Raw genomic sequence first — 18,516 nt, 5'->3', positions numbered from 1 at the left:
GCAGTATTTTTTGCACTAATTGGAGGCTACATTTTTTCGTTGTGCATGTTTCTGTAAGCGATATACCAATAGCTACGTTTGATTTCGATCCGGTAGCAGATTCATTCGCGAAGCAGTTGTCCTTGAGTTGTTAGGTCTCCTTTGGAAGCGCTCGGGTAGCTGTTAGTAAATCCCATACCTCCTGGCTGAGCTTTTACTCGCCCACCTGTCCTGGTGAAACTGGAAACGCCTTCGGGCCACCACTAATCCTTCCTTCATAAAAACCAATAGCTAGCGGAAGACGCTCGCACAATATACACAAATAAGAAGACATTAAAAAGTCGTCGTGGCCTAAAGGATAAGACGTCCGGTGCATTCGTATGAAGCGATGCACCGGTGCTCGAATCCCGCAGGCGGGTACCAGTTTTTCTAATGAAATACGTACTCAACAAATGTTCACGATTGTCTTCCACGGTGAAGGAATAACATCGTGTAATAAAAACCAAACCCGCAAAATTATAATTTGCGTAATCACTGGTGGTAGGACCTGTTGGGAGTCCGCACGGGTAGGTACCACCACTCCGCCTATTTCCGCCGTGAAGCAGTAATGCGTTTCGGTTCGAAGGGTGGGGTAGCCGCTGTAACTATACTGAGACCTTAGAACTTATATCTCGAGGTGGGTGGCGCATTTACGTTGTAGATGTCTATGGGCTCCAGTAACCACTTAACATCAGGTGGGCTGTGAGCTCGTCCATCCATCAAAGCAATAAAAAAAAAAAAACATGCGATATTTTAGTAAAAACACTCGCGAACATTGACAGAACAAACGTTGAAAGCAATTGTTGGAAAACAATAGTCTCGGTTTCGCTCATTACTATTCCGCTACAGTTCAAACAGACTATTCCATTGAATGTAAAAAAATATCAATGAAGCGCATGCAATGTAACAGTGAATGGACCGTACGTACTTGGTTCGAATTAGCGGCCCGAGCTTACGTGAATTTACTTCGGTCGTTATCACGTGTTTAGTAATTACAATACCAATAGCTGCCGATTTTTCCCTTGCGAGCGCGTAACGTGTTTTAGAAGTTGTTTTTTTGATCTCGGCGATCGACGTAATAATGTGATCGGAGACTGTTAACGTTTATTATGGTCATTCGCGAAACATTCCGATTATAAATTGTGTTTTGTTTTTTTGTTTATTCTCCGCTGCCCAAAGATAAAACGTCTCTCAGCTGCTAATATTCTTGATTCACAAACAATTAAAGTAGTTTAAGGAGGAAAAAAAAAAATCACGCCCAGCTTATACCGTGCGTCACCTTGATTGAGAGCTTAAATAACATCGCACAGACCCAAGAGTGCGCTGTAAAAACCAAATTTAATTTAACATAAAAACATTTCATTAACAGGTGACTTCGATGACTTCCGTCGCGCATACCCCGAATGGTGCAGCGAAGCTGGCGCCCAACATGTACCCCACCTGCCGCTAATGGGATTACGGTACGTACAAATACTTGCAACAAGGCACATTTTCGTTTGCACTGTAAATGTTTTAATACGTCAAACACGGTAGATAACCACAAATCAATTTTCATTCTGTTATCTTTGTTCGCTATTGTTATGAGTTTCGCTTATATGGAAATAGAACATAATCTCACTTTTATCAACTTATTTAACGTGTATTACTTAACAAACACGAACTATAGTATAGACAGTAGCACCTACCTGCATATTTAACGAAATAAAACTCAGGTCACCTTCGAAATAAACATTGTGTCGGTCGGATTTAGAAGAAAAAAACATGCACTAGTTTACGTTAGTAATATTTAGTTAATTATCAGATATACATTTTCAACTATCGCCATTTTGAGAGCGACACGTTAACGATTAGCGTTGATTGGCCTTCCGTTCCAATCACCGCGCCATCTACCGTCACTGAACTGTAACCAATTCGACACCATACAATTTATCAGTTTACTCTAGCTACTATAGACTTTAGAACCAATTCATGTCTAATAATCAATATACATTAATAATATTCAAGAGATATCTTATGTTAAGCTCGTGAAACGTGTCCAAAACACCATCCACACTTAACTGAGTTTCAATTTTCGTCATGATAATTATCGTCTTTTTACGAAACCCGCGGTAAATACAATAGATTTTTAATTAAAGACCGATCTCATGTACGAAATAGTTTTTTTTTTCAATTGATCGAGCGGAGGTGGTAACATACAACCTTTGCAATCGTGGGAATCCGATTTCACGCCCGTGAGAGGTTTTCATTGATTGCGGCGGAAATTCTGTGGGCGAAGAACTCCAGTTAAATCAAACCGTGGATGGGTTTTAGCTTTCTCGCTAACCGGTCCCAAGTGGATTTCGTTCTGTTAGAAATTGATGCGGCCTTGGAACTGTGTAGGTACCAGCACGTCTCCACAGGCGTGACGCTTGCTTAATAAAACTAGTGATGCCCTGGTAGTCGAAATTCGACTATAATTAATTGAAATATTAATTTGTACACTATTATGATTCTACTGTTAAAGACTTTTATACTTCTATAATCACAGATTACGCCAAGACTACACTATAGAAAAATATTAATAAAGACAAACAATATTTAATCTATTCTCAATTTGACAGACGTCAAGAACAAAAGTTTGACAATAAATAAATAGTACGCATGCGTGTGTGCGTCAAATACACTGTATTGTGTGTAATGTTTTCTTTATTGATTTAATGTATTTTTAATGCATAATTTAAAAAAATATTACCATTCGGCACTCCTTCTCTTTATTCTCTATAGTGTGGGAAATTTCATACTCCTTCGTCCGGGCAATTTTCGTAAAAAGGGATACAAAGTTTTTCCTTCAAGTATTAATATATAGATGTGTTATTATTAAATAACACAGTCTTAATTGCCAACGGTCATTATGAATCTACATACCTTTAAAATTTTTCATAATGTTACGCGAGAAATATATTGAGACCGTCAGAGCAAAAGTGACCTAAGCTTATGTATTGAGATAATGAGGTTTGAATTCACTTTTACACTGTTTCGTAAGCAATAATAATACGCTCAAAAATAATGTTTACAATCTGTTATCTATGGTTGAAACTGGGGATAAGCCGGTTTTCCATCAACATTGATTATGTTTTAAATAAATTGCAACATATAAGCACGAATATGAAAAATTGTGGGCTAGGCCAGTTTTGCGCTGGTGGCCTCATCATACGTTATTCGAATAGAATAGTATAAACGGTTGAGCGAATCGACAATGTTGTTGATTTAAAAAATCTATATCTATAATATATAATTTTTTGTCCGTATTATTATCGAAAGTGTTTGATAATTCGAAATTTACAAAGTAGAATGCTTAGGGTAGGTGGTGTTTTTTTTTATTTATTTTTTTATTGCCTTTGTAGGCAGACGCGTGATGTGATGGTGAGTGGTTACCGTCGCCCATGGATTTCAGCAATGCCAGGGGCAGAGCCAAGCCGCTGCCTACGAATTATTTATTACTGCTCTAGTTTCAAGGCCGCCTCATGCTATCGATTGTTGGTGCTATTAGACATCACATGTGCCAGGGTGGTGGTATGTATGCATGCGAGCCCACAATACCATCACCAATAGAAATTTAACCAACTAACTTAGTCTAGTCTCATCTGTTCGTATCTCAGAAGTCTGGCCATGGAAAATTATACGATATATAAAGATGCCGCTTTCTGGGAATTTACACCATGAATCTCGTGGAGCGAACGGTTGATTATTTGCTCAGAGTGTGGGTCGAGTCCAGAGAGCAGAACCAATCGAATAAATAAACTGATTCTCGGTATCGACAGTGATGACGGAGCGCGTTAGTCATCATCACACACAGTTTCCTAATTGCCGGAACGCGCGTGTGTTGTATCCGTATCTACGCGTACTCTTTGTTCGACACAACACCAGGCTCTTGCTGTCCAACGAATACAATTTAAATTCAATTCAGACATTTTTTTAATTGCTTACATGGGTCGACGAGTTCACAGCCCACCTGGTGTTGAGTGGTTACTGGAGCCCATAGACATCTACAACGTAAATGCGCCACCCACCTTGAGATATAACTTCTAGGGTCTCAAGTATAGTTACAGCGGCTGCCCCACCCTTTAAACCGAAACGTATTACTGCTACACGACAGAAATAGGCAAATGATCTCTTCACATTAAAAGTGTACAGTTTCCAAAAATATTCGAAATTGAGTGAATATGCCGAATCATTTGGTACCACCAGTATTTTTCTCATAAATAATGTCAAAAGAGCATAGTTTAGGTTTAGTTTTTCTTAATTTACCTATGTTTTGACTACTAATAACAAAATTAATACATAAATTTTGTCTTACTTTAAAAGACAGATAATGTAACTGGTAAAAAATTTCAGTCAGGCTTCCGTTTTTTCAACTTCAAAAAAGGGAGAGGTTCTCAATTCGACTGTATTTTTTGGTGTGTCAGCTCGGATTCTTTTTAAGTGAATCGATTTTGTTGATTCTTTTTTTTTCAATAACGATTTATGTTTTATCAAGCCATGATAAATAAATATTTTTTATATTGTACTTAAAAATATATATTATATACTTAAAAATGCATATTTAATTTAGTTGAATGGTAATGTAAGTCAGTATTCTGTCTTTTTTTTTGTTAAAATCTTGTATTATGTAGGAAATTAACGTGAAAATTAAAATATTCTATGCTCATTGAGCTTGTGCGTTCGCATAGAACGGCGTTGATTAGTACAACGACGCTAATAAGGCATGTTTGCACGCTATGTCTAAAACTTAGTCATTGACATAAGTGGAAATGTACCGGCCGTTATATTCACCTGCGCATAATGAAACACAACATCGCTTTAGTTTCATGTTCGTCACTTTGAAGTCGTCGTGGCCTAAAGGATAAGACGTCCGGTGCATTCGTGTTGAGCGATGCACCGGTGTTCGAATCTCAGGCGGGTGGGTACCAATTTTTCTAATGAAATACGTACTCAACATAATAATGTGTTCACGATCGATTTCCACGGTGAAGGAATAACGTCGTGCAATAAAAATCAAATCCGCAAAATTATAATTTGCGTAATTATTGGTGTTAGGACCTCTTGTGAGTCCGCGCGGGTAGGTACCACCACTATATCTATTTCAGCCGTGAAGCAGTAATGCGTTTCGGTTTGAAGGGCGGGGCAACCGTTGTAACTATACTGAGACCTTAGAACCTATATCTCAAGGTGGGTGGCGCGTTTTAAATTTTAGATGTCTATGGGCTCCAGTAACCACTTAAAACCAGGTTGACTGTGAGCTCGTCCACCCATCTAAGCAATAAAATAATAATAAAACTTTCGTCGTGTTATTTCTGCAAACATAATAATAATAATCTGTTCGATCTAGTTCACTCGACGTAGTCGTTTGAAGTGAAGGCGTTGCGTCACCTCTCGTCAGCACCCACCTGACTGACGCATTGCAATCGACACGTAAAAAGTTGTTAGCTAATAAATCCATTCATCATTTTCATTGGCGAGTGTCGTTGAGCTCACCGGGGCGCAGTTACCTAAGCACGTAATTGACGTTGCAATAGGAACGGCGAGAGCGAAGCATTACGTTCAATGGAGTAATGGGATCCATTCATGCAGCGGCCGCGCTAACGTCGAACGTTCCGCCATTCACTAATAAACAGTTTTTCTTTCAGCTTAATCTATCTTTTATCTATTTATATATAAAAAAATGAATTGCTATTCGTTTGTCTCGCTAAAACTCGAGAACGGCTGAACCGATTTGGCTAATTTTGGTCTTGAATTACTTGTCGAAGTCCAGATAAGGTTGGTTTAAAAGGTAGATAAATATAAAAACGCTCGGAATCAAATAAAAATAACAATTTTCATTTTCCTTTGATGTGTCCCCCGTCGGACAGATTCCTTTGTTTGTTTTATTTTTTTTTATACAAAAGTTTAGGTCTTTTATTTATCGATTGAAGTACTACGATGTCTGCCGGGTCAGCTAGTCGCTATATAAATATTAGATGTGCCATTTCCTTGATGACGGTACGTCGATGACTTGTTACATTGTACATTACGTGTGTTCTGTTAGTTGATTTCTTCTGAATGTGAACTACGTATGAAATGCGTTCGTGAATGCATGAATCATTGAATGATTACTTATTTCATCAACGCGGCTGCTTCATCGCGATTTGAAATAGAATATACCCTCACATGTAGACTTTTACGTAACATTGAAATTAGCGTGTCCAATTTGGCTGGTTAACCAAATTCTTTGTGATGTTTTTTGGGCCTTGGTAGGCAGCATGCGGTCTACCAGAGTTTACCAGATGGTGAGTGGTTACAGCTGCTCATGACTGTCAGCAATGCCAGGGATATTGCCAATCTTCTGCCTACCTCACTTGATATGCGCCCGAGGTGGGTTTTTGAGAGCTAGAGTCAAACGAAAAATAAAATTCAATTAATTTCTTTTATCTCGAAACACTGGTTTGATAGTTTAATTCGTAATTATTTGTAAATGATAATTCGGATTATTTTTATGATGAAGTTTTTTTCAATGTGTAATTTAGCACACATTGGCTTAACTTGCGAACAGACAAACTATTCTAAATTCTATTTACACAATCATATTATAATTTATTACTGAATAATGTTTGTGCCTAGATTATTGTATTTGGGTATGTAATCAGCTTGTAATATGTAGATGTTGTTAGCAGATTTAGCCAGTCTAAATATTAGATTTTATTCATTGGTAACTGGACAACGCCCTGTCCTGTCACGCCCTGATGTGGATCATACCCTTTTCTCGTATAAAACTTTACGAACAGTCCAACTTTTGGGAAGGTTGAAAGATGGAACCAAAATAGATTGTTTAAAAAAACGAATTAAGACCATAAACAGGGCCGTTGATGAATAATAAACTTAAAATTATTTTCTGTTAGTTGTAACAAAGGATTTTCTAATATGATAAGCTGAAATAGCTTTGATTAAAAAGAAGTCTATTATTTGTCAAATTAAAGTGAAATTTTTTCGGTTACTTATTCCGAACTATAATTTGGTAAATGATATATCTAACATCATTCGAAAACGGTGATTAAACTCACATAGTATTGGAATTTCTAGTGGCATTACTTAAAATGTTACGTACCAACAGTGCTTAGTTAGTGCTTGATTCCATTACAAAAGAGGTTAGACCTTACTATTTTATACAACAGTACCGTCGTCATTATGAAACACCGTTGACAGTTATATTTAAAAAAACGAAATATGACGCTGTTAAGATTAGGTTTATTTATATCCAGACCTTTTGTGACTCCCGTAACGCGTGGGCTGAACTAAATAATAATGTTTAAAGGTCAAAATTGTTACAGCGAAATTTTTCGGAGCGCGGCTCCTATGGGCGGTGACTGTTTCGCGCCCACGTGCCTGTCTTGGCGTAATATTCCCTTTCACGAAACGGTTTCCGTTCTCGGCTATAAATAGGAGCATTCAAATTTATGATATCAAAGCAATCTCGCCCACGTTCAACCGCCGTCGTCGCGTACCGCCATTGGCGCCCCGTTCTCTCTCTATCCCTGCGACTGTGTGGGCTCCCAACCAACAGATCTCTAAACTGAATTATATCAAATTCGAAAAACAATATTACCCGGACAACTGGTTTGTTTATTGCTTCTCATCGGTCTACATAAACAAATAATCCAAAACATTTACAAGTTTTTTTTTTTTAAAGTGCCTACCTATAGTTTTTTATGTCATTCACAATTTACGTCAATTTCACTTATACAGCTGAGCTCGTGCTCATTTATTAAAATTGTACATTTTTTTAATTCGTTTTCCTGTTGCTCTGTGTTCATACATATTATTTTTATTAGATTGAACATGTGAAGTATGAATACGCGATGTGAGCAACAAATCTGCCAACCTCGATGTCGTTGCCGACGTCAATACTACCTGACGTCATAGGTTTACAAAGCAGACACAATCTAGTTAATTAGTCCGTTCGGTAGGTATGCTCAACTTATTACGACAGCGGTCACTACTTCACTCGCCGTAACCTTGATCCTGATTTGGCGAAGGCGAACAAAAGATATTCAATTCAAAAATTTCCTCAAGACGCGTTCTGTTTGTCATTTGTTTCTTCTTAAAAATTATTTTACTTTAATGTTTAACATTTCTCCCGTAGACCTACAACACGGAGTTTAATTAAAAGTTAGCGATGATGCGACGCGAAATTGAATGATGAAACATCATGGATCCTGGTCGCGCTGGACGCGTTAGGCTATCGTTGTGGTGACGTCACTCTTCTGACGTAAAGCCGTTGTTTGAATTGCGAGTTGATTCACGAATTAATAAATACACAGACGGCCACGGCCGAAAACACCATATGTATGTTTTTTGAAAAAAGCGCGATGACCGAACAAAGGATAGAACGCGCTATGTTTTCTCTCTCATTATTTTATTTATCGGAAACCACTATTCGAACGTGAGCGAGTTGTCTAATCAGTTTCTTTGAGAAACCGTTTTTAGCTGGATTACCAGACGGTCATTTAAAATGTAAGGCATATTCTAAAAAAAGGATTAACTGTGTTCACGTGTATTTCAAACCAAATAAGTCAAATTGCAACTTGGATAGCCACGAGATACGTTGCAAGATTAGACCCACGAATTTTTGCAGTACTGTGCTGTTTTGCATTCATTCAAAAACAACTACCAATATCAACGAGAATATATTATAACCGGTTTTTTGTTTGTTAAAGCTAATGTAGTACTTTTTAGGTAAACAGCAAGCAATGCAGTGTAGGTTGGCGTAGAGTATGGACGCGACCTCGGCACGATTACTAAAATGTGTATAATAATATATCTTTATCTTACGTTCACGTAATAAATGTTTACTAGTGGTCCCGCAGTAGTCGAAATTCGACTTTAATTAATATAAATTATAAGTTTGCACATTATTATGATTCTATTGTCAAATTCTATAATCACAGAAAAATAATATTAACGACAAACAATAGGTATTTAATCTATTCTCAATTTGACCACAGACTATAAGCAATAAGAAAAGTTTGACAATAAACAAACAGTATGCATGCGTGTGTCAAATACATGGTATTGCGTGTAATGTTTTTATTATTGATTTATTGTATTTTTTATGCATAATTAAAAAAAAAGAGCATTCTGCGCTTCTTCTCTATATTCTCTATAATTTCATACTGCTCCGTCTGTACAATTTTCGTAAAAAGGGATTCAAAGTTTTTACTTCACGTATTAATATATAGATAATACTAGCAAAATCATGCAACGTGACTTCGGTCGTTGATTATGAGCGAGTGTTTCAATCTTTTTATAATACGAACGAGCGATTTAAAGTCCTGACAGGATGAAGACTGGCGAGTGGGGCATTAAAAAAAGCGTCCCCTGCAGGCGGTCATTGGCAGCGGGTAGGTCGAGCCGCATTCCTATGCGCCAGCGCACCGCACGCACTTGCACGCCCACACGCACCGGCTCGCTACTGCGACATAGCTTAACCGACCGGTTAACGAGTGCCCTCTCGATTCGTCTAATACGCCGACCCTCAGCGTCTTTACGATTCAGTCAGGGTAAACGCTTTCGTAGAACGAGGGCAGTACAGTCGGTACTTATAACACTCGTTCATTAATAACACGGTCGACCGTGTCACGGCACCGATGGCTTCCGGCGTACGCCACGCATCTACCTTCATCAATCATATAGGAATCGTATTGGCGCGCCGGGTCGCCAGTACTCGACACGATCGCTTACACAATGCGCACAATACTTGTGATGGTACTGTGTACGAATTTCAATAAGACCTCGCCCCGCCCTCCCCCTCACTTTTGTAACCCGTTTATGAGCGCACGACAATGATGGCGACCGAATGTGTCGTTACACGTACACCTGCTTTTCAATTATCGAGTATAATAAGTTACGTAATAATGGAAGTCCGGCCTCCCACACGTTTTTGTAAAATAAAAGTAAATAGTGTCGTTGCCATTATCTGATCTGTCGGCGGTGCGACGGCGGATTGCGTGGGCGAGCAGCTCCCTTGAATGGACGTGTTGGATGGTCGGCACCCACGCTCCACGACCCACGTACCGTCATATCGCTGAGCTGAGACCCTACCTACTATATAATATTTTCACCTGGTTTTTATCGTTACATAACGTGTAAACAACTATATACTTATAAATGTTGCCTTTACTTATAAAATATACTATAATTTAGTTATGTAAATCGAGGAGACGTTGCTGACGATCTTAGAAGAAGAAAAAGGTTGAAATGAAAAAGCTTTGTTTTATTGGGGTAGCTTTCGACGCGCCTCTTGTTAAACGCTGACCGGAAATCATAGATATCGTAGAAAAGTGACCGCCTGCCTTGAGAAATGTAGTCGGAAGTCTCAATGGTATTGGGATAATGGTTTGCTCTAAGAGAGCTGTCAAACCGAAACGCAAGATGCGGCAGAAACAGGCATAACGTTAACAGTAAACAAAATCGAACATACAAACTTTTTTATTTATGGATTGCATATTACATAGTGTCATCGAACTCATAGCCAACCCATGAACCCTGGAGAAATGAGATCAAAGAATCAATTGCATAGAGGCATAACGACTGCGCCAATCCTTCCAACCTAAACCCATGACTGTGTGGGAGGCTTAACGACAGAGGGAAGATCTTTCACCAGGTGATATTGCTCGGTAGACCAACGATTCTAATGTTGTTGTTCGGAACTTGTATATATGCTGGCTTATCTTGAAAATGTCGTAAGCGAGATTCAGGTATCTGTCAAATATCTTGTGTTCTATGAAGGCTACCACTGCAACTGATTGCCGCAGAAATTGCACCCGTGAGGGTTTATAAATACTTCTTCCTACCACCACCAGTAATTACGAAAATTATAGTTTTTAAATGTGAATATGTTTTATAAGTAAATATATCATTAGAAAACTGACCAAAGGAATGATTAACAGCATATTCTCATCGCTTGGTACGAACGCATCGAGCATCTTATACTTTAAAATTAAATACATTGTATGTAGTCCTTCTCCATGGGATATCTCCATGTGCTTAAATATTATAAGCAACATTATTATTAAAATTTGTAAAAATAAAAATATTACTCATATGACCCAAAATGAACTGATTTTGATTACTCAAAATAAAAAGAATTTGTGTATCTATACAAATATCTATTTTTTAATAAAACTCAGTCTCTATGTAATAAATAATTAAACAGTTAAAATAAAAAATTATAGATCATGATGACATCGATTCTGCAGATGAAAACAAAATATGAGTTTTGTTTTCAATTGAATGGAGATTTAACATTTAAAGATCACCAGGGGAACGTGAGTTGAATCCATGATCAACGTTTGACGGTGACGCGATGAAACGGGAGACGGGCTCGCTTAATTTGATTGCTTTTAAAATAGTAAACTGAATGACTACGAGACGATTGAAAGGGCGAATTCAGAAAAGTGTCGCGTGGGAGTTGGGAGGAGACGCGTTGGCGTCGCTGAAGCGGGGCGCGGGTACGCGTGGGCGGCCATTGAGCCAGGGGGCAGGTGAATGGAGATTCCCTTCCCCCATTCACAGCCCACGATCGATGCCCGCCCCCGTCCGTATCTACCCTGCCGCACACCTACCGTTCGCCTTAACATAAATAGCAAAACAATGAAACAGCCTATTTATTACAAAGATCTTGCATTTCCATTTAATTTCCATAGATGTGACATTCCGAGTAGATCATACATTGACCTTGTGTTCTCAAATTAATCAAATACAACAAGCTCACAATAGAAAATAGACTATTCTAGAGAAAACCTTATTATTATTTGTTAAAAACTAGTGATCCGCCCTTGCTTCGCTTCGGAAACTGTAATTTATTATTGACTTCTCCACTATTTAATGGATGTTATTATACATATAAACCTTCCTCTTCAATCACTCTATCTATTAAAAAAACCGCATCAAAATCCGTTGCGTAGTTTTAAAGATTTAAGCATACATAGGGATATAGGGACAGAGAAAGCGACTTTGTTTTATACTATGTAAGTATGTAGTGATGTCACTAGATTTGAATTATTTACTACTAGCGACCCGCCCTCGCTTCGCTTCGGAAACATTAAAACACACATGAAAGCAAAAAAATTAAATATTTTTTTTTTTTTAAAGTAGCCTATGTTCATCAGGGACAATGTCGGCTTCTAATGGAAAAAGAATTTTTCAAATCGGTCCAGTAGTTTCGGAGCCTATTCGAAACAAACAAACAAACAAATCTTTCCTCTTTATAATATTAGTATAGATGGAAAATTTTAACAATGTTTTTTTTATATGATGGTAAATTTCTGCGCCTGGAAACAAATTCCACGAAGTCGCAAAGCCGGGGGTAAATTCTAAGCTTACTAATAATTACTTATCTGGATTTGATCAATATTTAATGCGTAGGATTGTACGTAGGATTCATAGTGCGTAGGCGATATTATTATAGAGATTTTGTGCGTATTTTACTTTCAATCAAAAATAGTTACATTAAGCGTTATATAAAAATATTTTAATACCAAGAATCGTGTTTTGTAATTAAAATTTTTAATTCTCAATCGATCGAATATTAATGTAAACGTTTTAGGTTGTCTGTCTTCGAATGTTTTTTTTTTTTAATAACGAAAGAAACCTCTATAGTATTATCAGTTTCGCGCGTTGTGAACTTAAAACTATTTATATGTATAAATCTTGCTCCGGTTCCGAATACTTTACAATAATCCTTGTATATAGAATATAGAGAAGGATTTTTTTTTATTGCTCTGATGGGTGGACGAGCTCACAGCCCACCTGGTGTTAAGTGGTTACTGGAGCCCATAGACATCCACAACGTAAATGCGCCACCCACCTTGAGATACAAGTTCTAAGGTCTCAAGTATAGTTACAACGGCTGCCCCACCTTTCAAACCGAAACGCATTACTGCTTCACGGCAGAAATAGGCAGGGTGGTGGTACTCACCCGCGCGGACTCACAAGAGGTCCTACCACCAGTAACAAAGTGCAGAATGTTAATAATTCTTTTTAAATTATGCATAAAAGTACATTAAATCGATAAAAAAAATCATTACACACACTACCATGAATTTGACACACAGACGCAGGCATACTATTTGTTTATTGTCAAACTTTTCTTATTGCATAGAGTCTATGGTCAAATGGAAAAAAGATTGAATTAATAATAATAAAATAATAAATTAATATAATAATTGAATTAAATCGAAAGAAACTCATTTATAGTTCGGATTCACAGCGATGAGAATTGATTAATATTTACAATGTACGGCTATTATAAACCAACTTTTATTTATTTAGGGAATTGAGATCGTTGATGGGTTATTGATTTGAATATTTGACACTTCAGGTCGCTGCGTATTTCGGGTTCGGGTTGCGAGGAGACCCTGTCCTCTGGCTCGTCGTCGGAGTGCGAGGAGGTGCACAGCCACGTCCAGCAGGACTTCCCTATCGAGATCCTGCCGAATCTGTACCTCGGTAACTCCACCAACAGCGAGGATTGCGAAGCTCTCGCCAGGCATAATATTAAGGTGATTATTCTATTCTGTGTGCTTAGTGCGAGTTTCTTAACGTTTTCGATAACGTAAAAGTTAACCCAATTTTGTATGCAGTTGGAACAGCGCCCCTAGCGGCAAACGTACGCAAGCGATCCCATTCCATAAAAATATGAGCTAACTTTTACGCTATGGAGAACGTTAAAAAACTCGCACTAAACACTGATGAAAAATTTTATAGGCGTCCATTTAGCTCATAAGTAAGGTCGACACAAGCTCTTTTACGGCACTTTTGATTGGCAAATCAGAACACGGAAACAGTAGGAGAGTTGAGTTAGAAAATAGAGCCAGAGAGTATAAAATTATTGTCATGTAAGGTTCTCGTATTGACCGATTTAGTGGAGCAGTGGTTATCGCCTCCGTTTTCAGTACCAATAGTTGTGGGTTCGATCCTCGCTTCGACCAAACATTCGTTTTGTCTGGGTGCTTAATTACAATTTAAGGCATTTAAATTGGTAAATTAGTCTGTGGTTCCCATAGTACACGGAATCCTAGTTTGGCACCCGATGGCCGTGTGGGACTTTTGCACTGTTATTTATTTTATTTGAAGTCGTCGTGGTCTAAAGGATAAGACATCCGGTGCATTGGTATCAAGTGCATGTACCAGTGTTCGAATCCCGCAGGCGGGTACCAATTTTTCTAATGATATACGTACTTAACCAATGCTCACGATTGACTTCCACGGTGAAGGAATAACATCGTGTAATAAAAAGTAATAAAAACCAAACCCGCAATAATATAATTTGCGTAGGACGTCATGTACCACCCTGCCTATTTTCTGCCAAGTAGCAGCAATGCGTTTCGATTTAAAGGGTAGGGTGGAGGGTACCCGTGGTGTAAAAAACTAAGACCTTAGAATTCATTTCTAAAGGTGGGTGGGCGTTTACGTTTTAGATGTCTATGGGGCTCCGGTAACCACGTAACACTAGGTGGGCCGTGAGATCGTCAACCAATCCACAGTAAAAAAGTATATATTTGATAATATACTTTATTAACATGCAACTATGATTGGTTTTCCGGAAACAGTACGTGTTGAATGTGACACCGGATCTGCCGAACACGTTCGAAGCTGAGGGATGCGGCATCAACTATCTGAAGATTCCCATCGCGGACCACTGGAGCCAAAACCTGGCGGTGCACTTCCCTCAGGCTATAAGATTCATCGGTTAGTATTCATTGTATTTATTTTGGTTAGTCGTATTAAACAGATAAAAATTTTTTTTTAAGAATTTAATAGGAAATAATATTGTATAATAGAAAACGTGACCTCCTCTTAGGTAGGACCTCTTGTGAGTCCACGCGGGTGGGTACCACCACCCCGCCTATTTCTGCCGTGAAGCAGTAATGCGTTTCGGTTTGAAGGGTGGGGGCAGCCGTTGTAACTATACTGGGACCTTAGAACTTATATCTCAAGGTGGGTGGTGCATTTACGTTGTAGATGTCTATAGGCTCCAGTAACCACTTAAGACCAGGTGAGCTGTGAGCTCGTCCACCCATCTAAACAATAAAAAAAATGTGATGTATTTCAAGTGTGGCAAAGACCAAACCATTCTGGATAAATTAAATAATAAATTATAAAGATAATTCAGTTGGGAATTGATTTGGTCTTTTTTTTATTGCCTTTGTAGGCAGACGGGCATACGGCCCACCTGATGGTGAGTGGTTACCGTCGCCCATGGACTTCAGTAATGTCAAGGGCAGAGCCAAGCCGCTGCCTACCGCTTAATACTCTCCACAAGCCTCGTTTGAAGAAGGACATGTCATAGCACTCGGGAAACACCGTGGAGGGGAGCTCATTCCATAGCCGGATGGTACGTGGCAAAAAAGATCTCTGGAAACGCACTGTGGATGACCGCAGTGACTCCAGGTAGTATGGATGAACTCTACTCCGGTGGCGGGCGGTGCGATGGTAAAAACGAGATGCCGGTATCATCTCGAACAATTCCTCAGAGCACTCCCCATAGAACATACGGTACAAAATACAGAGGGAACCGAAGTCCTTCCGCAGACCCAGAGGTTCCAATGGTCTGCTATTTTAGTTAAATTGTGTTTGCGTCGAGGGTTGCGTGTAGTAAGTACAGCGGTTAATCGAACACTATGTACTAAACAATATAAATACATGGGATGTTAATGAAATTAAAACAATCATCTAATCATTACTTTTATTAATGAAGTATTGATGGCTAATTTACTGCACAATTTTAACATACCATTGAGAGTTCGATCTCATGACACACGGTGCCGTGTTGGGAATGTTGTCATATTATGTGACTTATTGTTGTAATTTAAATGATTAGCTTTTTTATTTTGCCCCCAAATGACGTCACATATAAAGAAGTTTAGGTTTTTGCGTGTTTTGTTAAGTGTTCGGAATATGAGAGCTGTGTAGTTCTTTATTTATAAATTGATTCATGAATGTTTCAGAGGAAGCGATGTCTGCGCGGTGCGGCGTGCTGGTGCACTGCGTGGCGGGCGTGTCCCGCTCCGTGACCGTGACGCTGGCGTACCTCATGCAGCGGCACCGGCTGTCCCTGCGCGACGCCTTCGAGCTGGTCCGCAGCCGCAAGACGGACATCGCGCCCAACTTCCACTTCATGCGGCAGCTGCACTCGTTCGAGCGCGACCTCGGCCTGCACGAGCACAGCGCCAGCTTGAGTAAGGTCTGCGCTCCGACGGGATCCCGCGCCGCGCTCCCCGTGTGACGGCGCGGGGCCGCGGCTAAGGCGACTGTGTGCCCGCAGGTGCTGCACGAGACGGCGGGCGGCGGGCGCGCGCGCGGGGAGGGGGGCGCCGTGCCCTACGGCGTGTCGCCCGACTCCGGCATCGAGTTCGACCGCTGGAGCGCGCCCCGGGACACCCCGCAATGACAGTTCTTCTGTCCGCAGCCTCCGCCCTCGCCCTCTCCGCCTGTCCGCCGCGGCCGCCCTCGCAGCCCCGGCCAATCCGATCCGCCCTCGTAGAGTGATCCGATGCAGTCCGGGGACCGCGCCGGGGGTCCGGTCTCGTGTTGTTAGTCGCAAGATAACAGTTACTGTAGGGTGTCGTGACGTGTACTTTGTACGTATTTGTTAAGTCAATTTTGTAAGTTTCTTTGAATAGTATCGTTGTTTTAATTAATATTTAGGATATTAAATAACAAGTTGAATGCATTCCTGAATGAATCTTCCAATGTACTGTACACATCTGTTTGCGACGGTTCGCCGCCAGAGGGCAGGCACCGCAGACGTGTCGCGCGGTCCGCGCCGGCGTCGCTCTGTGCCACGTTCACATTTAAACCAAATATTACGTACGGTAGACGATGTGGTATGCGTTTAGGACTTCTAATTCTTCTTCCATTGTTGTTTACGTGTGAGATTGTATTTTATATGAGAGCGAATGCGCGAACGTGCGTGTGATATATTGATAATACAACGTAGCTAGTTTCGATTCATCACATAAATATATTTACATTTGTAATGAAGATATTACTTATTCTATTAGAGTATGTTAAATTTACATTCGACAAGAGAGACTCAAAGAAGAACCTATTTAATGTCTATAGGTCGACCGAGTATTTATTTTTTCTATGAAAACACTGGAATCTCCTTCCCGCGCTCGAATATGAGAACGATCAATCCAGACCGTATGTGGACAGTTCATCTTTTAATGTTATTTACATATTTATTGATAGTTTAATCTTCATATTTGTATCACGATGCGACAATCTTGATACTATTTTTATACGGATCACTTTGTACCTATAGACAAGTAGTTCGGACACTTGGCGTGACGTGAACACAGCATCACGAAGTTTCGCCTCAACAGGTTTACTATTGGCGATCAATATATTATTATTTTATAGTAAAAATGTTTAATTATAAATCGGGTTTCAAATTCAGTGGCGTTAACGTTCGTATGTTGTTTTAGAATTGTTGTTATCTATAAATCATAAAATGAATACGAAGAAATTTACATATTTTTCTAAATCAAATTAATGACAAATATTCACAAAATCTTTTAGTAGGTAAGTAAGTGGCAAGCTTTAACAATAAGTATATTAATTATTATTACAAGAGAGTAGTGAATTGTTGCGAAATGTACATTTGTTGTAGAATAAGAATTACTCTAGAGACTCAGCTTACTTAACGATGAAGGCCAATTTATTTTTAAGGTTTCATCCAAATATTAATTCAATGTTTGCGTTAGAGTAATTAAGTGTTTTTCATATATTTCATTTTTTTCTTTAGCCAAAAATAAGAGAACCTTCAATGTTAAATTCGATATTGAAAAGATTCCAAGCTTACTAGCATAGCATACTAGGGATCGGTGAAAAAAAATCTTGTGTACAAATTATGTATGTGAAGAACTATTATAGACTATGTGTTATATAGTTATTCTAAATCAGTGTTTGCACTGACGTTCTTATATTTCTATATTGAATGTTATATTATTGTAATGCACAAAATAATTAATGGCCGTAAACTTCGACATAAAATCCGTAACAAAAACAGTTAATTAAATATTTAATGAAATGTAGAAGTTGTTAATTTGATGTAAATGTAACTGGAAATGTTATACATGTATTTGCGATTCTTTGTAAAGTACCTACTACAGACATGTGGCTGCGGCACACACATTAACCTCAAGACAAAAAATATAAACACTGTTAACTGAATTTATTCGTTTTATTTTTTATGATTTTATTAATTTAGTGACACATAGGTACACGGTTATGTGACACGCTTATAAAATTGAATTACTAAGATGGTCGACCTTAACTAAACAGTACTACATACAACAGATTATGAAGGAAAGAGCCATTTGAACCAAAAAGTTTATCATACATTAGATGATAACGATTTTTCCTTTATTTTTCTATTAATTAAAAATGTTATTCATGAACGCGAACAACACTTCACGG

General features: G+C 38.9%; 1 protein-coding gene across 2 annotated transcripts in view; it reads left to right on the top strand.

Moving 5' to 3' along the window:
* The window catches only part of LOC101740325 (dual specificity protein phosphatase Mpk3), a 35,106-nt gene extending 16,836 nt beyond the window's left edge, over positions 1-18,270 (top strand). The window contains exons 2-6 of one of the 2 annotated variants that reach the window (XM_012690664.4): positions 1,388-1,478; positions 13,412-13,592; positions 14,643-14,781; positions 16,041-16,271; positions 16,358-18,270. In XM_012690664.4, coding sequence (XP_012546118.2) covers positions 1,388-1,478; positions 13,412-13,592; positions 14,643-14,781; positions 16,041-16,271; positions 16,358-16,581 — 866 coding nt within the window. In that variant the 3' untranslated portion in view covers positions 16,582-18,270. Of the gene's footprint in view, positions 1-1,387; positions 1,479-13,411; positions 13,593-14,642; positions 14,782-16,040; positions 16,277-16,357 lie in introns of both variants that reach the window. The other variant, XM_038019020.2, reaches the window with a different exon arrangement.
* The last annotated feature ends 246 nt before the right edge of the window (positions 18,271-18,516 follow it).

This window comes from Bombyx mori, chromosome 22 (assembly GCF_030269925.1).
Source record: "Bombyx mori chromosome 22, ASM3026992v2".
In the NCBI taxonomy this organism is placed as follows: domain Eukaryota; kingdom Metazoa; phylum Arthropoda; class Insecta; order Lepidoptera; family Bombycidae; genus Bombyx; species Bombyx mori.
Note: the sequence above shows the minus strand (reverse complement) of the source record. Positions and strands in the feature narration are given on the sequence as shown.